This window comes from Sinocyclocheilus rhinocerous, unplaced genomic scaffold (genome assembly GCF_001515625.1).
Source record: "Sinocyclocheilus rhinocerous isolate Xijiao unplaced genomic scaffold, SAMN03320098_v1.1 scaffold819, whole genome shotgun sequence".
NCBI lineage: Eukaryota > Metazoa > Chordata > Actinopteri > Cypriniformes > Cyprinidae > Sinocyclocheilus > Sinocyclocheilus rhinocerous.
In genome coordinates this window covers 376603-398995 of record NW_015665814.1, presented here as the reverse complement: position 1 = coordinate 398995, position 22393 = coordinate 376603, and the positions used below count along the sequence as shown (strand labels likewise).

Sequence of the window (22393 nt, the reverse complement as noted above, 5' to 3'; positions counted from 1 at the left end):
GAAAGGCGATGCATAGAGGAGAAACAATAATGTACAGTATGTGGAAAATCATGTGTTTTTTTAACCTTAAACCGCATAAACACATTTCATTACACCAAATAATGTTCTTTTTAGCAACATCATATGACCCCTTTAAAAATGAATCATGGTTCTGGTAATATCTGTCATAGAAGCAATTTTTGGAAAGTTCTAGTGCCAAGTGAATTAAAACCACTATTGCTTAATGTCTGTCTAAAATCTGCAGAGATAAATATTAGATACAATATTATTAGATATACAAATTTGACATCCAAGACGCATGGACTATGACAGTGCTTAATGTACTAAATAAACAACCAGCTTTCTCTCACACTTGACTTGTCAGTAGATATATCTATAGCCAAAGCAACAGCACCATGAGATTGACAATATTATTATGTTTACCCGAGTTATTTCTCTATGGTAAAGCTTATTGTAAAACTTGTTTTATATGTAAACTGTCTCGGGACTGTCTCAGCACATCAAAACCGCTTAAAGTTTTTTTCGTATAATGCCTGTAAGGTAGTGTTTATTAAGGTTTGACAGAAATTCTGTGTTGCAAGGTTGCTGATCTGAACATTAAGCTGCGTTTCGCTGTTTTATAATGGATTTCTGAAAAAAAACGAGAAGGAAAAAGTAATAGAAAAATTGCTTCATGTAAAAATATTGTCTTTCACCTTGGGTTATGGTGTCATTCCTTTGCAGATAGTGGCAGCGGATTGTGTTTATGACAAGCGTGAGAGAAATTGGGTTCTGCCGGCTGGTTGTTCTAGTGCATTAAACATCAAGCTACGACTTTTTCAAATGAAGTGCGTTGTGCACAATCACTGGCCCTGGAGCCAACAGCACCCTGCTGTTACATGGACGGAGGTTTTATCAGATAAATATGCCATGTGTTTGCTTGCTACATCAGAAGACTATATACAGTAGCTCTCAGATTCCATTGAAGATGGATTAGAATTATGTTTTTTTTTTCTGGAAAAACAACACAATCATGCTGTAAAATTGAATTCTTTGTTACATTTTTTGTTAATGCTGTTAGAGTGGGGTGATCTGCAGTCTGTTTCAAGTCAGATCCAGATCAAGTCATCGGGATCATTTTGTGATGATAACTCTTCATTATCCTTGATATAAAAAGGGATAAAAGAACTAAATTTTTCACACAAAGGTAATAATTGCCTCTGAAGGTAATTATTGCTTTCTGTTCTAAAAAATTACTCTTGTAACTATGAAACTGTAACTATCCACTAGAGGGAACCAGAGACAATACCAATATGTGCAACATGACTCCATAATGATTTGACACAATGATTTGCAGTTTTAAATAAAAGTATCCCAATACACAGTTTAGGCCAGTACTGACTTTATTACAAAATTAAAATAATAAAAAAAATTAAAATGGACTAAATTGTGATACATAAGTGTGCAAGCAGCTTCTGTATTTTAAGACATAATTTTGAGACAGACGTTCAAGAACTACTTTGGGACAAAAGCCACTGTGACGTTTTATGATTTTTAAGCTTCAATACTTAAGTAGATACATTTCATGTAAGGAATGTACCTATACTTTTGAACAGTGCAAACAAAAAAGCACCACCACACCATTTCACGGTTTAAGGAATATTACTAAACAATCATGATATGTACATTTTAATTATTTGTTAATTAACTACAAGATTAAATACAAATGTTCTATTCACAAAATGTATCATTTTTATTTTTCTCTGGACTCTGTGCATATCGTAAAATTAATTAGACTTTACATCTCAGAGAAATACATCAGCAGGATGACAAAATAAAAATGAACAATCAGATTCAAATCCAACAGTTATTTCAGTTACTGTATTTATCTGTGACGATAAACCACAATTACAGGCCATCTTGTAAAAAAAAAAAAAAAAATTGTTGAAAATAGTCCTGTCTTTTTCTGATCCTCACAACAATAACACTAAAGCATCATGTAACGGACCAAATATATCTTAGTAAACGAGATTCAATACATTTGTTAAGCGAACCAAACAAATGTCCTTACTTTTCCTGCTTTCATTATTCATGTACTTGAGGAGCGACAGAACTTGCTCCTCTTATAATACATTTATTTCATTGGCAAAACAAGACATCTCAAAAACAGAGAGACTCTTATCTTTTGTCGTTTATCACAATGATGTTGGATACACTAAATCTCCACAGAGTTTTACACATATTTACATAGATACCAATGTGTGTATATATGTATTTGAATTCATACTTACACGGTTTTATTAAAAAGATCATTAGCCCCTTATTCCCATGTGAGAAGATATCATTGTTCAAAAAACAAAAATTCAAAGTATAAAAATATAGTAAACTTTCATAAAGCACGCACAACATCCACACGTTACAATTAAATATAAGGGCAAACAACAACAAAAAAGCCCCAACATATTCATTCACTGGGTGAGAACCTTTTCTGAGAGGAAAAAAAAAAATCTAATTTGGCACTTAAGCGATGAAATGTCATAGTGAACACTTCATCAAACCAGTGGTAACTTAAGCAGCTTTGTGTTTTGAACTTTATGCATGTAACTTTCCGTGACATTCTTTTGAGACGAGGTGCATCCGAACGTCACCCGGCCGGCGGTACAATCAAACGGCTTCGGCCGATGTCTCCGCTGAGACGGACATTGTCAATTTGGCTATTTTCACAGTGGTCTTGACGCAGCTCTCGGCTGCACGCTTGGCGGCGATGTGCTGGTTCCTCTGACAATCTGACTCCAGGCTGTTGTCCAGCTGCAGGGTCGTGCTGGAGGTGCTCCTGCAGCCCTGGCAGGTGGCGAGGAAGGCCCTCCGCAGGTCTTTACTCCTGAGAGCGTAGATTATCGGGTTAACGGTGGAGTTGAGCAGGCAGAGCATAGTGCAGAACGCAAACACTGTCTTAATGTTGTCGTCCATCCGCCAGAACAGATCATACACCATGATGGCCAGCAGAGGCCCCCAGCAGATCACCAACACCGCCAGGATCAGAACCAGCGTTTTGGCCAAGCGGATGTCCATGCGAACCTGATCCGGTCTGGCGGTCTGGACCTTGGTGCCGTCGGAGGAGTGGACCACCAGGCTCTTCTGAGACGTGCGCCGCAGCATCCTCACCGCGTGGTGGTGGGCCTTCCAGAGGATGTACATGTAAGCGTAGATAATGAAGATGACCAGAACGCTGGTCACGCCGATCCAGAACATCAGGTAGTTCTCGTCGATGAGCGGAAAGATGTCAGAGCAGACCGAGTTGAGCTGCTTGCAGTTCCAGCCCAGCAGCGGCAGCACGGCGATGATAATGGAGATCGCCCACATCATGCAGAAGGCGATCACGGCTTTGGTGCGCGTCACAATGCGCCTGTACGCCAGCGGACGGTGGATAGAAACGTATCGATCGATGGCGGTGAGGAACAGGCTTCCCACAGACGCGGTGAACGAGGCCGTCACGCCCCCTAACTTGAACAGAAACACGTTCGGACTGTCTTTGCGGTGAAAGACGTGAAAGTCCAAGAAGCTGTAGACAAAGATGACGCTGCCTAGCAGGTCTGCGATGGCCAAGCTGCCTATGAAATGGTAGGAGGGCCTGCAGCGCAGGGTACGTGACTGCAGTATCACGCACAGCACCACCAGGTTCTCCAGTACTGTAAAAGTCCCCAGCGTGAGAGACAACACGGCTATGGCGAGCTGTTGGCTAGGAGTCAGTATCATGAAGCATTCCATGTCCATAAAGTTCTCCCCGCACTGCAGACTGCTCCCTTCATCTCCGAGGCTGAAGTTCCCAAACACATCGGAGCTGTTCGTGGGGTAAAAGGGGATACCTTTTATGATGAGTTCCTCATCCGGGCCCACTTTATCAGCGAAGGAGCTTCTGCGGTAGGCTGCGAACGGCTTCGGCAGTGGGTATCCTCCGCCTTTGCCGAAGTCGCCGTCGATGATGTGGTCTCCGTAGCCGACATTGTTATTACCAATGTACTGCAGTCCAGAAGTGATGGTTCTGAACGTGGTTTCTGCCACTCCGTCCAGAACAGATCTAACATCGGACTTGGAGGCAGGGAACAGCATGGTCAGAGATGCGCTGAAGGAAACCTGTTGGATGACATTGAGAGAACGTTTGTTCAAATAAGACGCATGGATCCTCATCGTTCCAAGATTACAGAGAATACTGAGCTCTCAAAAGCTCGATCGATGCTTCACTGAGCACAGAAATGAATGCCCTCTCAGACGAGCCATCATACGGCTCTTGTATTTTGCACTTGTTGTTTTTCTTGCATGGATGGGCACCTAGGGATTATTAAGAGACGGGCTTTGAATAATTGATGTCTGCAGACTCAACCTAAAACACCATACATACAGTTATAAAGCAGCAGGCAACTTAGACACAACTTTACACTGTGTCTTTTTTTAATCTCATATATATATATATATATATATATTGCTACGTGTACTGTGTTAGGCAAACTGAGACTTGTCATAGCACTTGCGTATCATTGCTCTTTTGTTCATTTTGATTGATTCCATTGTCCTCATTTGTAAGTCGCTTTGGATAAAAGCATCTGCTAAATGACTAAATGTAAATATATAACTAAAGCCTGAAATGAAATATTAGCTAAATGTATGAAATATAGCTAGAAATTCGAATATATTATAAACTAATAACATTTAGGACAGTCTAGTTTGTGTGTGCGACTGTGTCTAGGCTATAAAGTGCAAATAGCCTATTCAACTTTAATGCACACTATCACCTGTGTGCTCTTATCAATGTGTTTTGAATCATTATTCGGCATCAGATCACAAAAGAATTTCAAGTTAAGTTTAATTCCGTTTTTTTTCAGCGTGTATCACGGAGTCACGGAGAACTCCACGATTCATTTACTGTAACATTACGGTATTTAATAGGCTTGCGCTTGAACATAGTGTCCCTGCGAGACGCATTGTAGATTAAAACAACTAACTTTTCTGTTTGTGCTGAAATAAGCAGTGTCGCAGAGTTCACCTAAAGCGTTATAAATGCAGTTTAGTTTCATAAAAGATGAAATGCATCAGGTTGAGAAATGCAGCTTTACCTTCACATAGTTGGCGCAGGTGTTGCTCTCTGGATGAACAGATGAGATGCTCTCGCTCCACCGCAGCCGCGCGACTGAGTGCGAGTCCAGACGCGCTGTCTCTGGCTTTGCAGCTTTGTAGGGAACGAGACGCTCTTCTCCTCAGTGCGCATCATATACTGTATGCCGCGTCCCGTGTCACATGACCACCCACATACACGAGCATCTTTAATGTCAAAAATGAAAATTACTCTAAAGTGGAATGTATGTGTTGGGAGGTGGTTAGGCAAATCGCCAGTTCGTCTAGATTCCAATGGTTCATCTCTAGAAGTATTTTATTAGGCTATATGAATTATTGTTTTATTGGACTGGCAAAAGTTAGGACATTTTTAGACAAAATTGGAAAAAATGGCTACTTTTCATAAGCACTGCACACAGCATTTATCCTTGTGTAGTATGTAGTAGAGAGTAGTACATTACATTAGCACTTATTAGTCTATGCCAAAGATACATAAATATAGCCCCTAATATAGTGATCCACCTAATGAATACCAAAAACGTATTTTTTAAATCCTTGCTCCTAGGCTGATTATTTTAATTAAATACAAGTCTATATCAGACTAAAATACAAAGGTACAAGACTGTGTTTTTATCTTTCAAGGAAAAGAACTACAATATCATGAATCATTGATATATAATCAAATTTACAAGGTCAGAAACACATAAAACTGTTGATTATATACTTAGAAATAATATATTTTACTTCTATTACAATATATGCATGTTACGCAAATATCGAAGATGGTTGGGAAACTGGCTATACTTCTTTTTAGTGCTTCATGCTTCATTCTTTTGGCATGATTTACTCCCATTATTCACGGTTCATGAATGGTGGAGATAATGTGTGGTGTAGTTTTTCACAAATAAGTCTGCCGTTAAACTCGATCATTTAAAAAAGTGTCGAAATACAGCAAACAAATGAGATTTTTACCTGACCTGGAACCTGACTGTTGCACTCTATTTCCTATAGTTTTATATCTTCATCCAGTAGTACTGTGGTGATGAGCACCTCCCCCAACACCCACCCCATCATCAGCCCTAAATTTGTTTCTTCAGCCTACACACAGATCCAACGCTGGAAACAAGCCATGGACAATAACACGAATCTCACTTGTCAAGACTACGGCACAGAGTATAATTGTTGTTTGTCACAACATTTTAAGCAAATAAATGAGTCAAAGTTCCCACATAATGTGATAAAAACTTGTTTAGCAAAGCTAACATTAGCTACTGAAGAAACCTCAACCCACCAGAGGAAACTTTTTTCCTGGTTTCAGAGATTGTCAGTTGACAAGTATTCCAAAACTCATCCTTATTTTCTTATTTGTTTCAGCAGATGTTTTTCTGATCACCTAAGCCACTGCAGGAGACATGATGGTTTTATCAAGGGAGAACCACAGCGATTAGTTCTGCTCTCCTCCTTTAACCACTGTATCAAAACCTGCATTTGGTGCATGGCCTCAAGGGTCTGGCTTTAGCGAGAAGCAGGCAGACTGATATATTGCAAGATCATTTGACTGAAGCTCAACATACATATGAATTTCACCTTGGTGACGACTGTGAGTCTTTTTCTGGATATCTAAATGTAAAACTGCAAGGTTTTGGAATCTTGTCAGGGACGCTACTGTGCTGCTGAGTCATTATCTCCCTACCGTTGCTGCAAGGGTGTCCTTCGGGTATTGGCAGATTAGCCAATACAATGACGTCTTCACAAACAAACCAGGTTGGGCCACTATTATAGAACACAAAATGACCCCGCTGAGCACCAGATGCCTACTGAGACAAGGATGCTACAAATGGGCATTACTTAAAGCACTGTAATCTCCAAGTCAACCACATTTGTCTCAATGAAAGGTTATTTTAAATGACTGGTTAACAGTAGCAGATTCTGCCATTTAGAAAGCATGCCTGTAACCTTTCAGAGCATAAATTGTGTGATTCTAAAAACCCGTCAGCAGCTCGCAGGAACCTGTGCCAGATGAGTTCTACCGACTGCACCATTTGCATGGCTCGATTCCCCATCTTGTAGACTGGTGGCGTGACAAATCCCGTCCGACGCCAAATTAAAAGGCTGTAAGTGCACTTGCATACTCTTATAACACTCCTTTCCATTATTTAAGCTTTATACTGTGCCTGGTTAAAATGAATTAGAGGTGGTTAGTCAATAAGACTAGGGGTTTTGCACTGAAATATCACACACACAAAAGTGGCACGATTTATAGGACTCTCCAAAAGTCTACTTGGGTTGTGACCAAAAGAAAGAGGCATAATAAAACCACAGGTATAAATAAAATCAGAAGCTCTCTGGAAAGTTCTCCAGCCCTAAACAAAAAAAATCCTGCCCCCACACCAACCCGACAAGCACAGCCAGAGACGTCTCAATCTGCTGCTACAACAGTGCCGTAATATTCTATGAGTGGGTAACAGCTTTACCAATCAAACGGTGACTCACCAGCTCCCTGCTGTTTGGGCCTCTCTGGACGTACATCCTGTTTTATGGAGGATCCTACTCACAGTCCCTCCGTTCATTTGTTTTTGTGAACACAGAGCTTTACTGAACTGAAATGTGCAATCTTTTGGGGATTACTTGTTGTAAGTTATGCTTCGGCATTGCTCTTTACAGAACCATATCGATTCTAATCATATATTTTGTAGATGAAATACCATTCTGATTCTGAATACCAACACACTCCTTGTCTTGTAGACCATGATTACCGTGACCTGGCTTGCTTTACTGGAACTGTACTGCATTGCTTCATCACTGCAAAACAGACACACCTGAATCGATTGGCTCGACTGCTGAAAGTGCATTTGACTAGATGCCACATCTCAATATATGTCTGATCATACCACACTTAATCATTTGATCATCAGATTGTTCCTGGATGAAGTGGATTGCGAGTGTTTGGTCAGTAAAACGTACACTGTAAAAAATGACCGTGAATTTAACGGTAAAAGATTGTAAAAGTGCACCTTCTATACGTGTTATTATTTAAAAGCTGCTTGTGTTGGACTTTGGTTTATCATGTGACTTTCTCATCACCACCTGCATTTGGTGGTTATCAGTGTATTACAAAGGTACAAAACAGATTTTAGTACTTCAATAGGTTGGTATATTAACATTATATCAGTTAATGAAATTACGGTATTTAACTGTAAATTTAAGTTAAAACCGTAAAACCTAAAACGTTGCTACCGTATTTTTTACGATAAAATTCCGGCAACCACAGCTGCCGTTTTTTTACCGTAAATTTTACGGAATTTTTTTTACAGTGTAGGTTTTTGCAGGTCTGGGACTAACATAGGATCCTCTGGTTTTGATTTTGGAGTTTTGAGATGTTTGAAGATATTGTTCTCTTTCATCATCTTGTGTTTGAGATCCACCTGTGGGACGGGATCTCTCCACTCGATGCTTCAGAGAAACGGGGTTACGAACAGTAACCTATTGATGTGTGTGTGGGAAGCAAGGGAAAAATAATTTGTGCGACTCCTGTATAATATAAACATCTAAAAAAAAAATGTATGTTAAGTGCAGAATGTCCTTTGTCTATTTGTCTAATGAGCAACAAAAAATGTTTTATAGGTGCATTGATATTCTTAATGTTTATTTGTACGCGAAAAACACAGTAACACGTAATTCTCACTATTACACTCTTAAAAATAAAGGTGCTTCACGATGCCATAGAAGAACCTTTTTGTCTAAATGGTTCCATAAAGAACCTTTAACATCTGGAGAACCTTTCTGTTTCACAAAAGTTTCTTTGTGGTGAAAGAAGGTTTTTCAGATTATAAAGAGCTAAGAAAGAGATGGTTCTTTAAAGAACCTTTGACTGAATGGTTCTTTGTGGAACCAAAAATGGTTCTTATATGGCATCGCTTGAAGAATGTTTTGAAGCACCTTTATTTTTAAGAGTGTAAGTAGTTGCTTATTAGCCTGTATATTATTAACATATTAGCTGTTTATTAGTACTCATGAAGCACATATTTTGCATGAGCATATTCTACATCCCTAATCCTACCCAATACCTAAACTTCACAACCATCTTACTAACTACTAATAAGCAGCAAATTAAGAGTTTATTGAGACAAAAGTCGTAATTAATGGTTTGTTAATGGCAAGAATTGGACCTTAAAATAAAGTGTGACTGAAAACATCTTCAACAAATGCAAGCAGGTAAAGTGTTGTGTGTGAGGGGTAATTGGAAAAAACAACCCATGGCACCGAAGTGAGGCAGAATCGTATGGAAAAAGGACTTTAAAATCCACAAAGACCTCTTCTTGTAGGCTTTTGTACATGGCAGTGGAACAAAACATGAAAGTGGCAGGCGGGAACGAGACAAAATATGATATGAAATTCCATATACCCCAGATCTCTGCATTGCACACAGAAGTGTCACAAATGCGCAGTGAATTTGCGCCATAGTTTTGGTGGTAGATCTGTGCAGAGGGATTGTTTTCTTCAGACAAGCTTATTCCTGTAGTCCTACATAGAAACACCACTGAAAATTTGAGCTGGGGAGTATGATCAATAAGTGAAGACCATGGAGTCTTAAAATGCTTTTCTATGTCCCATCTCATCCGGCATTATAAAAGACTCCGCGCTCAAAGGGAGTGTGCGCAAAGTCCTAATTGCAGGGTTTTTGCTTTCTGAGAAAAATGTTCTCTCTCATAAGAACATTTTTCTTTGAATATTTTACCTTGCTGCAAGGTTATATTCCTCGCGTTCAAACAAATAAACCTATTGTGTCTTTTGTTCACCGTTACCTTGAGTATCGTTCTGAAAGGCGCTGTAGATGCCGTACTTTGAGTTGACTAATTTTGTCTATGCCCGGCTTGTGAGCTTCTCCTCACGCAGCAAAGAAAACCTGCAGGCAGGATTCATTCAAACGGCCCATGATTACCAGAGCTGATACAATATGTGCACAGACGAGGAGTGTGTGTATGCAGACAACTCTGAGAAAAAAAAATCTTAGCCCATCTGCCTCCCAGAAGACAACATTCTCACCTACTGTGCTGTGATTCTGTCCAACTCTCTGCATATGACTCTTCAAACTATCCATTTCTCTCTCTCTCTCAATCTAAAATACATAAACGGCATGACAATAATCATCAGATACTTGCTGTCATGGCAACCAGGCGGTTATTAATGAGATGCTACTTCATCTTTGCACCAAATGGCTGAGAATGAGATGGGAACTGTGTTCTTTGATGCAGTGAAACTTGCCGTCTCTATCTCATAATGATGCGGCGATGCTTTACAAATCCCTTAATCACACACACAGATATTACAAACTAATATTAACACACCTGTTGGCATATTCATTCTCTCACACACATACAAACGATTCAATGTTTCTTGATGACTGTTAAGGCCACTTGCAGTTTTGCCTTCGAGCAGGGGTTGTTCTCCCTAGAGCTGGGTAGATTACTGATCCCATATTATATGACAATACTTGTAGTTAGTAACGTAATCCATTACATTACATGTCTTAAAAGCTAGTAATTAATGAAATCATAAATGTCAAATTAAAATAAGAAATTTTAAAATAAGAGCAATGAAAATAAAAGTACTAATCAATAAGAAATGTGAATTTGTGCATTTTAATGTGTTTAAAAAGACAAAAGCCTTCCAATGACATAGTAATGCATGGATAAATAGCCTACTGAGTGATAATTCTAATAAAAATGAAAACGTGTTCATCACTATTCATCAGAAAACACTTTTGAAAATGAAAATTATTTCTGTAAATCCAGTGGTCAAACGCTGTGTGGCCTCTCAGTTTTCTGTGTAATTACAGCCACAATACAGCCAGCCAGCTGTGTGTATATCCACAAATCGGGTAGACTTTCTTACTGTATATAAGTGGTAGGCTACTTTAGAAGGTAAAATTTAAAAGATGAATGGGGGAGAATCAACAAATTATGAAGAATTTATTATAAAGAAATTATGAAGAATTTATTGATATTGTGTGAATAATTTGTTATCATGTAATCAAAAAAGTAATTAGCGTCTGATTGTGTTTATTTTACATGTGATATAATTGAATTACAAGTAATTAATTTTATTTTAAAATGTGATATAATTGTGAATAATTTGTAATCATGTAATCAAAAAAGTAATTGGCGTCTGATTGTGTTTATTTTAAATGTGATATAATTGAATTACAAGTAATTAATTTTATTTTAAAATGTGATATAATTGTGAATAATTTGTAATCATGTAATCAAAAAAGTAACTGGAGTCTGATTGTGTTTATTTTAAATGTGATATAATTGAATTACAAGTAATTAATTTTATTTTAAAATGTGATATAATTGTGAATAATTTGTAATCATGTAATCAAAAAAGTAATTGGCGTCTGATTGTGTTTATTTTAAATGTGATATAATTGAATTACAAGTAATTAATTTTATTTTAAAATGTGATATAATTGTGAATAATTTGTAATCATGTAATCAAAAAAGTAACTGGAGTCTGATTGTGTTTATTTTAAATGTGATATAATTGAATTACAAGTAATTAATTTTATTTTAAAATGTGATATAATTGTGAATAATTTGTAATCATGTAATCAAAAAAGTAACTGGAGTCTGATTGTGTTTATTTTAAATGTGATATAATTGAATTACAAGTAATTAATTTTATTTTAAAATGTGATATAATTGTGAATAATTTGTAATCATGTAATCAAAAAAGTAACTGGAGTCTGATTGTGTTTATTTTAAATGTGATATAATTGAATTACAAGTAATTAATTTTATTTTAAAATGTGATATAATTGTGAATAATTTGTAATCATGTGATCAAAAAAGTAACTGGAGTCTGATTGTGTTTATTTTAAATGTGATATAATGGAATTACAAGTAATTAATTTAATTTTAAATGTGATATAATTGAATTACAAGTAATTAATTTTATTTTAAAATGTGATATAATTGTGAATAATATGTAATCATGTAATCAAAAAAGTAACTGGAGTCTGATTGTGTTTATTTTAAATGTGATATAATTGAATTACAAGTAATTAATTGTATTTTTAAATGATATAATTGAATTACAAGTAATGATTTTTTTTTATCTGATTATGTAGCCAGATTATGTAATCAGTTATGACCCAGCACTGGTCCTCGGACCCAGACTATCAGCCAAACCAGAAACTAATATAAAATGCAACACTGTATAATACTGTTCATTACCATACAACGTAGCTATACTACATAAACCTTGAAACAAGATATTTTGTTATTATCAGACCACAGACAAACCCTGCAGACTGTAAATCTGCGCGAGGAGCCCTGCAAAGACATCCAGACAAAATTTCTATTCTCATACTCCATGAAATAAAGTGAATTTAGAAAAGGCAAGTGAGAACTTGAGATTGCCACTTTCACACAAATGCGTTCAGTAGCTGAAGTGTACCCGTCACCCGTTAACTCAAAATCTCACATGCGCTCCTCGGGTGAGACGGGCCATAGACACAGTGAGAGGCGGCCACCTGCTCTGGACTCTCCTCCACTGAACGGAGACCATACGGAAATGTTATTCACCTAATTTTTACAGTAAGAGTGGATGCAGCCATTTGTAACTTCACTGTGCAAGGCTTTGAGTGTCTTCCAGTTATTTTAGCTGTACAAAAACAGTCAGTTATGCTGCTGGATATTGCAAACTGCTATCTGTTATCATTTTATTTTATTTTATTATTGTAATCATGAACACACTGGTTTGCAATGCAAATCGTTTTCCCTTTTACTGTACTGTGTTATTCTTCTAGTTATTTAGCAGCTAACGAAGTGGAAGTCTTGTATATTTCAAAGAATTAACTCAAGTTTTGTTTGGTATAATATAATCTCATTGCTGATTTTCACTTTAAATGCTAAATCAAAACTAGGCTAGATTCTTTTATCCACTAAATTAAAGGTGCTGCAAGTAAATTACTTTTAATTTCACACTCAAAATGTCCCTAAAACCTGATAGATAGCACTAAAATAGGTGTCCTGAGAAATCCCATCAGTGTGTGCGACAGCCCTGAACCTTCAGCATGGGATGCCTCCATTTCCACCACATCTCAGAGGAACATTTTATTGCTCAGAAGGTGCTATTTTACAGCCCAGGAGATCAATCTCTTCTTAAATTCTAGCCCTTGTATTAGGTTAAACATCTGGGTATGATCATTATGGTCAGTGTCAAATTGACTAATTTGATATCAATAAAAATAAAATAAATTTTTACTTTATTACGTTAACTTAGTAGGTAGCACTGTCACCTCACAGCAAGAAAGACCCGAGTTCAAGTCTTCTCATGTGTGACTGAATTTAGTTGAATTGGAGACACTAAATTGTCTCTATTTATGAATGTGTGTCTGTCTGTGTGCCCTGTGATGGACTGGCCATCCGTCCACAGTGTCCCTGGCCTGGGGCCTGAGATGCTGGGACAGACTCCAGACCCCAGTGACCATTCAGAGGATGAGCGGTTTGGAGAATGGATCTATGCAACAATGAAAAAAACTTTAGAAGATCATGTTTGCTTTCATGATTCTTCAACAGTACAGCATGGTATTTGCTATTAAAGATCATGCGTATGATTCCCAGCAAACTGAAGATGCATGAATTGATAAAAAAGTATTTACATTCGACAACACATCAGCGTTTTGACAATTTGTAGGCATGTTCATGACTCTAAATGAGAAAAACGTCAAGAAAAACATCACAGGTTAACCAGTAAAAAAAACAAAATGGCAAGAAATGACCATGAGAAACATGAGATCACTGTTCTGTGAAGCAGAAGACTTTCTTATAATGCACAGATTTAAGTAAAGCATTGGTGGCAAGTGACATCTGACCTTATTAAAAACAAACATAATTCTTCACAGTCTCAGTTTGTCTGCATTGGTATAAAAAGATGCTTGAATGGATTAAGTGCTAAAAAGCATTTGAAATACCATCACTTTGATTTTTGCTTATACAGTATGTTCATTATTGGACATTACTGCATCTGTTATACAAATAAATGAACTGAATGCACTGCAGCGTCCCACATCATTACACACATATCATTTTATCTTCTACCTAGGCAAATTATAACACTAGTGAACTGCGAGTGTATATAAATATTTCAAGGTGCAGAGCTTCACAGCTGCACTCATTTTCCCATTGGACTTTTTCTCACCTCTCACAGCAGCAAGAACGTGTTTGTCCTTCAGTACAGTTCTGACAACACGGTTTATTAAAGTTCACAGTGACCGCAGAGCATCTGTTTCTTGAGTCGCTTGTTTTTCATTACGGTGAATTTCATGTCCATGTAGCCTGAGATCATGCTGTATGTTGAGAAGATCTGCTGCTTGGAGCACTTTCATCCATTCAGGCATCCTTTCATCTTCCTTCATCCATCCCACGCTGTCACCGGCATCCGTGTAACGCTGGACCAGTCAGGGCTCTCACAAAAAGTGTCTCACTGTCACATCGGTAGTTTTATGCCGAACCGATCCCAGAGCAATAAATTCTAAAGCATCCTGTTTACTTGAAAGACAATGCAATGAAATATTAGCATTATTTACACTACTGTTCAAAAGTTCAGGGTAGGTAGATTTAAATGTTCTTTTATACTCGTCAAGACTAATTTATTTGATACAAATATGGTCACACTTTATTTTAAGGTCCAATTCTTGCCATTAACAAACCATTAAATATGACTTTTGCCTCAAACTACTAATTAGCTGCTTCTTAATAGTTAGCAAAGTAGTTGTTAAGTTTAGGTATTGGGTAGGATTAGGAATGTAGAACATGCTCATGCAGAATATGTGCTTTATAAATACTAATAAACAGCCAATATGCTAGTAATAGGCATGCTAATAAGCAATTAGTTAATAGGGAGAATTGGTCCATATATTAAAGTGTTACCACAAATACAATAAAAACATATTGTAAAATATTATTACAATTTAAAATAACAGTTTCTATGTGAATATCTGTTCAAATGTAATTTTTTGCTGCAATCAACGCGGAATTTTCAGAATCGTTACTCTGCACCAGAAACATTTCTGAAGGTCACCATTTATTTGAAATAAATCTTTTGTAGCATAAAAATGTCTACTTTGATCAATTTAAATCATCACTGCTGAATAAAAGCATTACTTTCTTTAAAAAAAAAAAAAAAAATCTTACTGACCCCAGACTTTTGAATGGTAGTGTATTTAGCAAAACAATTCATTTAATTGCATTTCTAAATGTCAAAGGAGTAAGATGCTTTTTACAGGCAGATACTGCAATTCTGACATCTGACCAACAGGTGCTAGCTGGACTGTGCTAGTTAGCAAAACATCCTCACGCAGTTAACCTTAAAGTAAAGAGTTTCCACAATGGGTTGGTTAACATCTCTTTGGAGGAGTTCGCAAAATGGCTATCCTTCAAAAGATATACAAACACAATAAACACAAATGTTTATTATACATGGCACATTAAAAACAATAGCAAACCTAAAGATAGTTTAGTGATATGAAGTTCCAAATGTAGGTTCAGGAGGAACCTAATCATTCAGTCCTGTCAATCATCATTACGAGCCTATATAAGTAGCAGTCATTGCGCCGTTCCAGCGACAATTCTTCCAGCATCCCTCCACCTCCCCATCTCCTCCTTTAGTTCTGTTATTCAACTTCTATGTAGTATCACATTTGGGGGATTGAACTCGGAGCTCAAGCCGAGCCTCGGGCTTGAACCTCTGTTGTTTTTTACCATTACCCTTCAGGTCTGGATGGACAGGTGAACTCATGAAATTGAAATAAAGTGTGATCATTCAGACAGTATATGGGCACAAACACACTCAAGCAAAGAGAACATATGAGTCACAAATGTCTTTAAAGAGTTGTGGTTTCATAATTCTTTAGGACGTCACAAAGATATGACTTGACACTAACAACATGAAACCTGTCACGCCCCTGTACTCTATCTGTGTGTTACTCCGCCCACTGCACCGCGGCTGAGGGTGAGCTAATTGTGCATCTGGGACTGCTGGACGTAGAGGGGGACCTGATAAACTGGGAAACTGATTTGCCTCCTCTCCTCTCTCCTTCATCTCCTGTTCCCACGTCCAGCCCAGAGTGGGCTCCCATTTCGCAGTCCAGCAGAGAGAGAGACTCAGTCCCCGAGTCCAGCCAGGAGTGGGCTTTGATCCTGGAGGGCAGCCCTGAGAGCCTGGAGGCTCACAAATGCTCCCGCCCTCCCACCCACTATCAGCACGGTGCGAGCTCTGCAGGACTGCCATCCTCCAGCATCGCCATGGCTGGAGTATTCCTTGACTCCGCCTCCAGCCTCTAAGGCCCGGACTCTGCCTCGGCCTGTGGACCCGTCAGCTCCATTATGGCTCCTAGCTCCCTCTTCTTCGCCATGGCCCGGCAGTCCACTAGCTCCGCCGGGCTCCCTCGTCCCTCCGGCTCCGCCTTGGTCTGGCGTCGACCATCCTGCGCCTCGGGACTATGTAGTATCACATTTGGGGGATTGAACTCGGAGCTCAAGCCGAGCCTCGGGCTTGAACCTCTGTTGTTTTTTACCATTACCCTTCAGGTCTGGATGGACAGGTGAACTCATGAAATTGAAATAAAGTGTGATCATTCAGACAGTATATGGGCACAAACACACTCAAGCAAAGAGAACATATGAGTCACAAATGTCTTTAAAGAGTTGTGGTTTCATAATTCTTTAGGACGTCACAAAGATATGACTTGACACTAACAACATGAAACCTGTCACGCCCCTGTACTCTATCTGTGTGTTTTTCCCCTCCATGTGCCTGCCCTGACCTAGTTTCTCCCTCATGTTAATTGTTTATTGCTCCCAGGTGTGTCTCGTCATCCCCTCGTCAAGTCATGTGTATTTAAAGTGAGTCCTGTTCAGAGTTTCTTTGTCCGGTATTGAATGTTCGTCTTTCCCCGCTACGTGTGTGTTCCTAGTTCCATTGGATGTTAATTAAAGTCTGTTTCTTTGAAGTTTACTCCACATCTCCTCGTTTCTCGCTCCGTGCTCCTCACAGTAAGTAGCCGGGCTGAGTGGTCTCCCGTTTCCCAGTCCAGCAGAGAGAGAGTTCCTCCTCCATGGCTCCTCCCTCCGTCGGCTCCACTGTGGGCCGCCATCATGGCTGTGGCCTGGGTCCTGCTTGGCCCCTCCTACTCCAAATCCTTCCTGTCGCCTCCCTGGCTCCTTCCTCTATCGTCACCTCCCTGGACTCTGTCTGCCGGCCCCTTCCCGGGTGTCCGTCCTCCCCCCAAGTTCCCCCCCGTGCCCCCCCCCCCTCTGTTGTTCTACGGCGCGAGGACGCGCCTTCCGGGAGGGCGGCGATATGTTACGCCCTGGACTCTATCTCTGTGTTTTTCCCCTTCATGTGCCTGCCCTGACCTAGTTTCTCCCTCATGTTAATTGTTTATTGCTCCAGGTGTGTCTTCGTTATCCCCTTGTCAAGTCCTGTGTATTTAAAGTGAGTCCTGTTCGGAGTTTCTTCATCCGGTATTGAATGTTCGTCTACGTGTGTGTCCCTAGTTCCATTGGATGTTAATTAAAGTCTGTTTGTTTGAAGTCTACTCCACGTCTCCTCGTTCCTCGCTCCGTGCTCCTCACAGTAGCGGATTGTGACAAAACCAGTGGCTGAAGTATTAAAGGCGGTGTGTGTGTCTGTGTCTGCATAAATCTGTCAAGACAGAAACGCCTGTGACCTTGAGCTGCGCCGCAAACACGTTACATGATGTTATTTACTGGAGCGCTCAAGGCATCTGCTTTCCAGCCGTTCTCATCTACTGCCTCACCGAGTGATGTATAAAACATGCATTACTTTTACATCGTGCATAATATGCAGATTTTTGTATTTATGGAATGCCTGTGTATCCCTGGGTGGAATATGATATTCCACAATGCAATGGGCTCCACTCAACCTTTCATTTTCAGTATAAAACATGAAACCAGTATCAGATGACTAATCTCTTTAATTGTCAAACCCCCCCCACCCCACAAATTTGTAATAATGCAAAACACTGTTTCTTTTTTAGCTTTACATGACAAAAATAGACTTGAGTCCAAATAATGGCAGTGAATGGTGATGTTCTCTTAAAGGCAGGACATTAAAAAAAAAAAAAATCTCCCTTTGTTTTAGAAAAAGGCTAGTGAGTAAATAAGGATTTTAATTTTTGGGTGAACCATCAATTTAAGTTCCCCAACAATCACTGTGAAGAGCAAAAGAGTCAGCAGTTGGCCAGCATTCTGTTTAATATTTGTCAAAGCTTGTATTAAATTTAAATTGTTCCCAATTACATTTCTGAAAAATAATAATAATAAATAAAAGTTAAAAATAAGAGTTTAGTTAAATGTCACACTGCAAACTCCTCTTTGAGATGCTTGCCTGCGAGCACAGGTTCACCTTTTACTAGTCTGCTGGCGTGTGAAGTCACTGGCTGCAGATATTTGTTTTTCAGTTGTTGTTGTGGTGTGGGAGTTTGCAGTAAGTCTTTGAAAGTTGCAACCTCAGGCTCCTGAACATCTATTTGCACTCACACATGTGAATGAAATAAGCACACACCGACATGATTTTGGTATTTCTTGTTCAAAAGAAATGTCTTAAGAGCCAAATTTGTTGAAACTCTTGTTGAACCACTTTATTTGTTAGTAGTTTTTTGTATTCCCAAATTATTTTGTGAAATGTAATTAGAATTCCTTCTGAAAATTAGCTTTGATTTGATGAGAAAAAAGGTTTTGCATTATCACTGACACAGTCTGAAAGTATAGCATTTTATATCAGATTTGGTTTAAGTTTTTCATTTTTCAAAGATGTGTCACATGACTAAAGGTCAGGTTTAGCCAGAAGGGCTTCTCCACATAATCCAGTGCTGATGATGCTTTTTCAAATCTATTGTTATTTCCTATTATTGCTGTCCCTTTTATTAACCAGTATCAAATGACTTCAATTCATTATTGTCAAGATTTTAGAAAGGCTGTATAACCTACAACAGCAACCTAAACCAATGTCTAAATAGATATTTGGCTGTTGGGTAACAATAACGCTAACACTATTTCACAGTGTCATTGCATGCACTTACTATAGTAATGAATGAGTAAATTGTGCCTACAACAGCAACCTAAACCAATGTCTAAATAGATATTTGGCTGTTGGGTAACAATAACGCTAACACTATTTCACAGTGTCATTGCATGCACTTACTATAGTAATTTAAAGTAGAAATTTAAAGTAACTACTAACCTTAAACCAAACCCTAACTCTACAGTAAGTACATGTTGTTAATTAATATTACTTATATATAACAAGGACACATTTTAACACATTTTCCCCTTTGAATAACATTAATGCATAAGACCAGAGACATTTATTAATAGGGTCAGTTTCATGAATGTCTATGCTCTGCATTATTCAGCATCACTCAAATGCTATATGAAGCTTGTCTTCTTCTGTCCTCGGTTCTCATCTCTCTGTATGTCTCTCAATCAACTCTATGAGCGTTCTGAGGCCTCATAAACCCATACGAAGTGCAATATGGGATGCAATCAACGTCTAATCACTTCAGCATGCAGATGAGCTCAGCGCAGCCTCATAGTGTCACATTTCAGGGACCTTGGCCTTCATTTGTCTTACGAGGAAACAATTCCAGATGAGAGGAGGACATGAATGTCAGGTGTGACTCACTCCTCAGGAGACAGCGATAATGTCAACTCTTCTCAGACGAATGGATCTGCTCTTTGCACACCAGGTTTCAATATTGTAAACATCAGATGAGAAATGTGAGAGCAATAAAGAACGCCATTAACTTCAGCTGCGACACTTCAATTACGAGTGACAACTGCCGAAATGTTCACGCATCCTTATAAATGACAAAAACACCGATTTAGGCCGATCCCAAGATCTAATTTAGACAAAGTTCTTCAGCTAAAATGATCATGTATTGAATGTGAAGGCATGTGTGGAATAGCTGGCAATCTTTATTTTGGAATTATTGCTTTTCATTCCCCCCCCCAAAAAAAAAAACATTGAGCCAAAAGATCCAGGAAAACTTAAATACACCTGGCATTTTTTAAGAAAAAAAAACCTGAGAAAAAAGGGTTGGGGCAACATTTTCAAATCAGCATAATGACATACAAAACACTCGAACCTAACAAACACCATCATATGAGGCACACCGCCTATCAGTGTTTAGATTAGTCCAGATCTGGTGAAATTCCACGGGACTTGTTTCAGTGTTTCATGGTTAGGTCTAAATCTAGACAGTCTAGCACACTATACTGTTCTGTTTAGTAAAAAAAGCAACTGAAAAACAAAGAGAGGTGAAGCGACCGTAACAAATACAAAACATAAAAAAAGAAAACAATGCAATTCATTTTTATTTTTATTATTTTAAATAAGAATGCACCTCAGCACTCAATGTTCAAACAAGCTCTCATAGCAGTGTCTTTAAATAGATCATCAACAACTTCAAGAACAGAAGCCAAAGTGAGGCCAAAAAGCAAAATGTTCTCCAGAAGTCTCTTCTCTTGCGGTGTGCAGAGCTGCTGAACATTTTGGGAATAAAAAAAAAATGAATCAAACTGCTTGCATTCTGCTCCGGCGGCACTGCGCTACTGCGGGACGGTGAGGTTCGCTCTCTTTGGTGGAGGCGGTGGCATGAGCTTAGAGTCGACTGGGTGTTTGCGGGACTGCGCTTGGGCGCACCGGTCCAAAAACTCAAAGAGAATTTCCTTTGTGACGGGATGCTGGATACTGTTGCACACAGCTGTCAGGACGACACGAGACAAAGTGAGAACAACCAATAGATGCTGGACTTTCAGCAGAGTTGGGCTGCAAGCTAAGAATATCTCAACAGGTGAAGTTATCAACTTGTTTATGGCTAGCTATTTGAATAATAACATTCGGATTAATGGTGCACACATTTTAAAGCAGGGGTGGGCAAATCTGGCTGCTTACAGTACATTTACACAACAGCGACTGAACTAAAAATGCATTTTTTTTTTTTTTAAGTTTTGCATACAGATAACAATGTTTTCAAAATGATTCCCATCAACATGAACCTTCGAAAATGACTAAAATGCTGTATTATGCAGGTCAGCCTCGTAGTTGGCAATGTCAATTTGTAAAGAAACGCCACACATATATGCATTCCTACAGACTGAACATGTAACTAGAGATGCTCCGATCCGCCTTTTTCGCCTCCGATACCGATATTTATAGTCTTTTCTACGCCCGTGTTTTGTTCTCACAGACACCCGGTAGCAAGTAACAAAAATCTCGGATTTGGATCGGCCTTGTCTGACCGATACCCGATTTGAGAAAAATGGCACTATCGGAGCCGATACCCGATATGAATATCGGATCGGCGCATCCCTACATGTAATATGTACCCCACCCCCAAGATAAACATTCCTTCAAATTTTTATCTCCAACCTTAATAAAACGCACCTGGACAAGCTATTCAAAGTCTCCAGAAAGAATTTAAAGAAAAAAATTACAGCTGCATCATTCAAACCAAACAGCATTCTTGATTTTTTTCATGTCTTTTTATTTATAATGAAAGTAGTCAGATGAAGAAAAGTTCCAGGCAGGTGAGTTTGATCAGGGTTGGATCTCAAAGGCCAGAGTTGCCCAGCCCTGCTTTAAGGTAATGTTATGCACAATGAAAATACATGTAAAAATGCTTTTAGCCTTAGGAGTTTGCTTTTCATCTAGTCAACTAAACAGAATCTAATACCGACCCTGGCTTTAGTATAGCACATGTGAATCCTTACCCATGGCTGTGTCATATGAGTTGGGGAAGCTCTTGTCCGTCCTCTGTCGCATGAACACCCAGGTGTTATTGACGAACGTGCACTCAATTATTTTATTATCATACTGCTTCAGGTCCTTTGTTATCTGGAGTGCAAAAGAATAATAGGGTATCAATCACTAGCGAGAATTTAAAGAAAGAAATTACAGCTGCATCATTCAAACCAAACAGCATTCTTGTAAACATGTACAAACCACTTTGTTGAATAGATTTTTTTATTGTATTATTTGGGATTTTTTTTCATGTCTTTTTATTTATAATGAAAGTAGTCAGATGAAGAAAACAGATCAATATATCAGCAAAGCTGATTAAGATCATGTTGTCTGAAAACCACCAATTAACACGGGTGTCCAATCCTGTCCTGCAGAGTTTAGCTCCAACCCCAATTAAACACACCTGAAGCAGCTAATCAAGTTCTTCAGGGTTACTAGAATCTTTCAGGCAGGTGTGTTGGGTTATGTT

General features: G+C 38.7%; 2 protein-coding genes across 2 annotated transcripts in view; both read right to left on the bottom strand.

The window, feature by feature from the left end:
- Positions 1-1736: 1736 nt before the first annotated feature.
- Positions 1737-5179, bottom strand: LOC107731524 (cannabinoid receptor type 1A-like). The gene is made up of 2 exons (XM_016542638.1): positions 5091-5179; positions 1737-4113 (listed from the first exon to the last, which is right to left on the bottom strand). Exon 2 carries the CDS (start codon positions 4087-4089, stop codon positions 2644-2646), a length of 1446 nt encoding a protein of 481 aa, XP_016398124.1. The 5' UTR covers positions 4090-4113; positions 5091-5179; the 3' UTR covers positions 1737-2643.
- A 14906-nt stretch (positions 5180-20085) lies between these two features.
- LOC107731501 (mRNA-capping enzyme-like) overlaps positions 20086-22393 on the bottom strand; it is a 108442-nt gene continuing 106134 nt past the window's right edge. The window contains exons 15-16 of the mRNA XM_016542602.1: positions 21894-22017; positions 20086-20884 (exon numbers count right to left, since the gene is read on the bottom strand). Of these exons, the coding sequence (XP_016398088.1) occupies positions 20730-20884; positions 21894-22017 (279 nt within the window). The 3' untranslated portion in view covers positions 20086-20729. The remainder of the gene's footprint in view (positions 20885-21893; positions 22018-22393) is intronic.

Coding starts and splice junctions, on each gene's coding strand:
- LOC107731524 (XM_016542638.1), bottom strand. CDS start 4,089: ATGCTGTTCCCTGCCTCCAAGTCCGATGTTAGATCTGTTCTGGACGGA.